Consider the following 6222-nt stretch of genomic DNA (forward strand, 5'->3'; position numbering starts at 1 on the left):
TTAACTTAATAATGCTTCAGATCTGAACTGTGGAGGAGGGGCAGCTCGGCACAAAAAATTGACCCCACCGTCTCGGTGACCAGCGGGAGGGGGTGTGCCTAACAGGGAGGGAAGAAGCTGGCTTCCACATGTCGGGCGCAAAAAAAAAAAAAAAAAAAACTTCTTCAGACACACTTCAACCAAACGTGTAGTCAACTTAAGCACAAGGAGTGCCTCACAAGGAGCGTCTCACAAGGAGCGTCTCACAAGGAGTGCCTCACAAGGAGCGTCTTACAAGGAGCGCCTCACAAGGAGTGCCTCACAAGGAGCGTCTCACAAGGAGCGTCTCACAAGGAGCGCCTCACAGCTCGTGGTAATTCATTGGCTTGCAGGAAAAGCCAGCCAGGGCGTTCTTCGAAATTAAGTAGTTTATAAATCCTTCCAAGTTGTACTTGTGGCTCTTCCAAAGGATGAATCGCTTACGTTCAGCGAGCATGCTGTTTACCTTCTCCTGTACGCGCTCCTGTACATCATCCAGCTGAATATCTACGTTTTCAATTATGTCATTGTGTTTGATGACCTCAATTTTTGTTATCTTCAAGTCCTTCACTACAATGTCTGTAATATAGTTGGGAGGCTTCCTATCATTACAGTGAGCAGACATGGTAATAGAGAAGGTGGGTTTGCTTCCAATAAGGAAGGCATAGGTGCTGATAGGACAGAAATTCGTTCCGATACAGAGCTTTAAAAAAAGTGGGCCAATTATATGCTTAAAGTAACCATCCAGGATTAAGTTATACTTTCCTTTGTCATAATAAAAATGAAGATTCGCTATTTTGATAGAACTAATTCCTTGCAAAAAGAGCAAGGTGGCATGGTAAAATGTCTTCTCCTCGTGATAGATATGCCCGACATTGTAACAGGGCTCCTTTGCTAGGTATTTCTTCGTTTTGCATTTCCCTATGCTGTTTGGAATAAGCGAATGAAAATGGGCTGACTTAAAAAATGTGTTAAGTCTTTTATTCACTGCATTAATGTTGAACCGGAATATGCCCTCCCTCTTAAAGAACACCATGAACGTGGTGATAATAATTAACACAAAAAGAAATCCGTGAAGGAGGATAAACACTAGTGATACTCTTTCTGAAGCTCCCAATCCTAGTGCTTTCCTCAGCAGTCTTCCAACAAAACCTCCAAAACCTTTTCCTCCTCCTCCACCACCCTTGTTCTTCTTCTTCCTCTTCTCCAGGTGGAATAGCAAAATGGATTTTATTGGCATAAAATTTTTCAAGTATCCCTTCGGGTCACTCTTAAATGTTGTCCCTTTTTTGGAGGCTTCTCCCGATTCGGTTTCGTCTACTTGGTTTTCTCCTCCATAGATAGTCATTACCCCCTCGTTGGCGTTTTCTCCTCTGCCCGGGGCGTCTGAACTTTCAGATTCCGCCGCGACGGCCAGTACTCTGGGGGAGTCCTCACCTTCCTCTTGTTCCTCCACCTCTGCTGAGGGGTGTTGTCCCTTTTCACCGACCCCCAAACCATCACTGGGTGCACTTCGCGGGATGCGCGCTGTGCCGCTGTTCACAAAGCATTCATCTTTATCGGGGCTTCCCACCCCTGCATGCACTTCCGCTGGTACTCCCGTTGGTACTTCCGTTGGTACTCCCGCTGGTGCTTCCGTTGGTGCTTCCGTTGCTGCTTCCCTTGGTGCCTCCCTTGGCACCTCCGTTGGTGCTTCTGTTGGCACTTCCCTTGGCACTTCCGTTCGTGCTGCCGCTGTCGCCGCTACTGTCGCTTCGCCCTGCGCTTGCCCCTCCTCGGCGCTGAGCTGGGAGTCCCTATCCGAAATCAAGTTAAACTCATTGATCTCGTCGTTGTCCACGCGCGTGTTCTGATACCCCAGGCTGGTGTCATTCTCATACACGCGATGCATCATCATAGTTTGTACAGTGTCCGTGTGCTCCTTAGTAATGTGATTATGCTTCATCGAGGAGGAAAAAAAGTGTTCCTTCTTCAACAAAAACTGAAAGAAGTAGGAGTAAATGGGCACATGCCAGTGCTCATGTTTCTGGATATTCAAATCCACAATTTCGCTATATCGATTATTTTGAAAAAGAGTGATCCTCTTCTTCGTCTTCTTCAATTTCTTCACATACAACTCCCACTGACGGACATACAGATTGATCGAAAGACACAACAGACCATACACAGCGAACAAAAGAAATTTGCAAAATTTTACAGTGTTGCTCTTGTATAAAACGAGAATATTCAAATTATGTGTGTGCTTTACTATCTGATAGAAGGTCAACAAGGAAATGGAAATTATTTCTCCTAACGATATATGCATACAGAAGGAACAAATAGTGGTGAAAAAAACGGAGAGAGAAAAATAAAAATTTAACATCCTATTGAAAATAAAGCTAGTATTTATATCTTCACTTTTGCTACTCGAAATGGTACTGTTATTTGGAGAAGTGAGATCATCTGACGTATTCGATAGACGATCATTCTTCTCGATCTCTTTCTTTATATATAAGTAATTGTAACGTTCTGAGACCATCATCTTCTGATTATCCTCCACCTCAGGACTGAACACCAACTCGTCATTCAACGCACACATTTTCTTGTACCCACGAGAAAAATTCACATAATATAGGTTCATAAATAAGACACTCAAAAAAAAAGACACTCCAATAATTACAGGGAAGATAAATGGTAACATGACGAAGAAGGGGTAAATGTAACTCTTGTTTATCTTCAGCTTTAAAATGTTGAGCATGTCAATAAAATCGATTAATATTCCCTCCACGTTAAAGTTGAAGTAACTGAGATAGATATATATACCCACCATGCTGCATTCCACCGCCGTTATTAAATATACACACAGACAGAGGAAGAGAAATAGAAAACACGCATACCCTATTTTGATTTTGTTCAATCTGCATTCATGGAAGTTGGTCTTCAATAACGAATTAAATTTTTTTTTTTTTAAATATATATACGCGTCATTATTTTTCATCACCTTGTATAGGTAGTTTATATTGTTTAACGTTTGGAGCTTGTTATAACATAGGAGTTGCTTCTCATACCTTTCGTGTGGTTGGAATGGAGTTGGTTCCAGATTTACATTTTTTTGACGGAGTGCTCCTCTTTCATTTAAGATACTATTAATATCCTCATGGTCATATGCCATAAACTCTGCTTCTCCTTTCCATCTACCACTCCCTCGATGCATTCCTCCGTTGTAGTGAATTTCACGTGAATGTGCCCCTCTCTGGTGCACACTCGGAATGGAAAGATCATGATGGTACATTCCACGATGATCAACTATTCCTGTCGCTCCTCCTAGATGATCTTCTCGGGAGTGCCTCCCCTCATGGGAAACTCTTTTTTTCCCACCTCTCCGGTTGTTCTTTGTAAGACCCTTCGTCCATTCCGCTCCCTTTTGTAAAGCGGAATCACGCTGCTCTGAATTGTTTGCCCCATTACTGTCATGTTCCTCCTCTTCTTCCTCGAGGTCTTCCCCTCCTCCTCTACGTGTCAAACGAGTTTTATTCACTTCACTAATGGTTGGGTCATCCTCCCCGTTCCTCAACTGCCCATGGGGTACCACCCTTTCCCTCTTAACGTAATCCAACTCTCTACTCTCCCGTATATCCTGATGCAGATTAGTCCTCACACTTAGACGCCTCTCCGCAGGCAACGAATATATTTTTATATTCCCCTTTTTAAATATATGAATTTTAAGTGACGTTAGAGTAAGCAGGAAGAAAGAAGAAACAGTCGACAACAGACAGTAGTTTAAAAAATGGTATGCTCCACTTAGGATCTTTGCCTCCAAAAAATACAGATTTAAAGAGGACACGATGAAGAGAGATATTAACACGTCCACAAACTGAAACCTCGAAATGGAACTCAGGATGCTGAATTTTTTCAAAATAAATTGCTCATTTTCGTTTACAGTGTTAATAAAAAAAATGTCATCCTCCTCCTCATCCTTTTCTTCCTCTTCATGCTGCAGATTCAAATTATACAATTTGAAGAAGCAGTAAAAATTGTCGCTCACCATTATAAACTTCAAAATGGGGATAATTATCGAAAAGAACAGCAGCATGGCCATGTTGAAGTAACTCTTGCTCGTGAACAGCATCCATATTGACTCGAGGATGGAATTTTCGTACACCTGTGTGCTGTCCGCGATGATATCTGCAAAAAAAAAAAAGGGGGATGTGCGGGGCAAGTAATTCGGGGTGCTTCAGAGGTAGGTGTGGTGCACACGAGGATGGGTTTGACCCTCAACTGGGAATGTCACCCAACAGGGCATATCACTCAACAGGGCATATCACTCAACAGGGCATATCACTCAACAGGGCATATCACTCAACAGGGCATATCACTCAACAGGGCATATCACTCAACAGGGCATATCACTCAACGGGGCACACCGCTCACGGGGGAACACCGCTCAACGGGGCATGTCCCCCCACTTACTTCCGTGAAAGACGATCTTAACCGCTGGGTTAATAATCCCATTGATGAAGAAAAAGTAGGAAATGTAGAAGAGAACGAAGGACAAAAACAAGCTGTTGTTAATGATGTAGATCTTCCTCTTGCTCGAAATGGTCAGCTTTCGTGCGATCTGCTCCCTACACCTTCTGTACATATTTTTCAGAAATGGCATCATTTTGAGGACTGTTTTTTGGGGAGGTGATGTTTCGTGTGCATGCGATTTACGGCAGCGGCGGCGTGCGGTGCGGAATGAGATGCGGAATGCGATGCGTAATACATTTGCGTTTGTGGACTTCCGCTTTTTTTTTTTTTGTTTCATTGTAGGCGCGAGAACCTCATCGATTCGCAGCTTTATGTTTGGTAAAACAAAGAAAGCCCAGGTTCATGGTTAGGCGGGGGGTGCGGCGGGAGTAGCAGATAGATCGTCAGCTCTCGCGGTCGTGCGCCGTCAAGCGGATGCGAATGAAGGGGTGAGTCCGCCCAGGAGAATGGCGCTTGGCGGGCACTACTCAGCCGATGGTGCTTGGCGGGCACTACTCAGCCGATGGTGCTTGGCGGGCACTACTCAGCCGATGGTGCTTGGCGGGTACTACTCAGCTGATGCTGCTTGGCAGGTACTACTCAGCCGATGCTGCTTGGCAGGTACTACTCAACCAATGCCGCTCAGCCGATGCCACTGGGAAAATACAAACAAATGCGCATACGCTCTACGGGCAAACCGATCCACGACGCAAGGACTCAAAAAACACGCACGCACGAATGCTTACGTGTCAAAGTCCCCCCTCAGCAGGGGAAAAAAAAAAAAAAGAGGAAATCAAAAAAGTTAATTCGTGCCCGTGAAATGTAGATAAACGTTTCACGTATACATACACTGAGAATACAATGAATGCGCTCGTATTGGTACTGCCATGCAAGGTTATATATTATTATATACTTAACTGAATGGCATGGAAAATCTCAAAAAAAAAAAAAAAAAAAAAAAGCGAACAGGTAGAATAGCATAAATGGCGCCGTATAGCATATCATATATCATGAACATATGTGACGTGCATAAACGCATAATGTCATGCGCGTATACATTTTGTGGGGGAAAGCATTTGGCGAATCCATTATAGGGAAAAATGTAGAAGATGGTCCAAAAAAAAAAATGCCATACGCATAATGCGTATAGTAACATATAAATAATACAATAAATATTGATGACACGCGCGCCTAGGCAATCGCTTCACTTCGTGAACGCACTTCTGAACACGAACGCTGTGCGCGTGGGGAAGAACGTCCGCGCAGGTAGTACCATGTAAATTGTGCACTTTCGGATAAGTACGTCCTACGTAAAGGTAAAAAGATGATCAGTCACCATGCGCACGGCACACCATACATATGCAATCGCTTCTGCCGCATGGGGGAACGACCGGCAAATCGGCAAAATTGAGGGAGAGAAAAAAAAAAAAAAAAACAAAGGGAAATTATCCAATTCTGTAATTTTTGCTGTCGTAGCCATTTGGAAAAAAATTTTCGCATTTGCGACGTTGATCCTATTTTCACGTTTACCATCGCACAGCCCTTTCGACCAAGTGACACAAACACACTTATACACCTTAAAAAGGCGAACCGTTCGAGCTGCCCCCGTTTGGAAAAGTTCCCGTACGGGGAGGGGGGGATGGATGTACACATATATAACGCATAATCTCGCAACCTGCACGAGAATTTGTCTTTCATGGCCAACATATTTCATGA

General features: G+C 43.7%; 1 protein-coding gene across 1 annotated transcript; it reads right to left on the reverse strand.

The window, feature by feature from the left end:
• Positions 1–340: 340 nt before the first annotated feature.
• Positions 341–4660, reverse strand: PCYB_041540 (hypothetical protein; the record flags this gene model as incomplete). The annotated part of the gene is made up of 2 exons (XM_004225305.1): positions 341–4182; positions 4468–4660. 2 exons carry the CDS (start codon positions 4658–4660, stop codon positions 341–343), a joined length of 4035 nt encoding a protein of 1344 aa, XP_004225353.1.
• Positions 4661–6222: the final 1562 nt, after the last annotated feature.

This window comes from Plasmodium cynomolgi, chromosome 4, assembly GCF_000321355.1.
Source record: "Plasmodium cynomolgi strain B DNA, chromosome 4, whole genome shotgun sequence".
Classification (NCBI taxonomy): Eukaryota; Apicomplexa; class Aconoidasida; order Haemosporida; family Plasmodiidae; genus Plasmodium; species Plasmodium cynomolgi.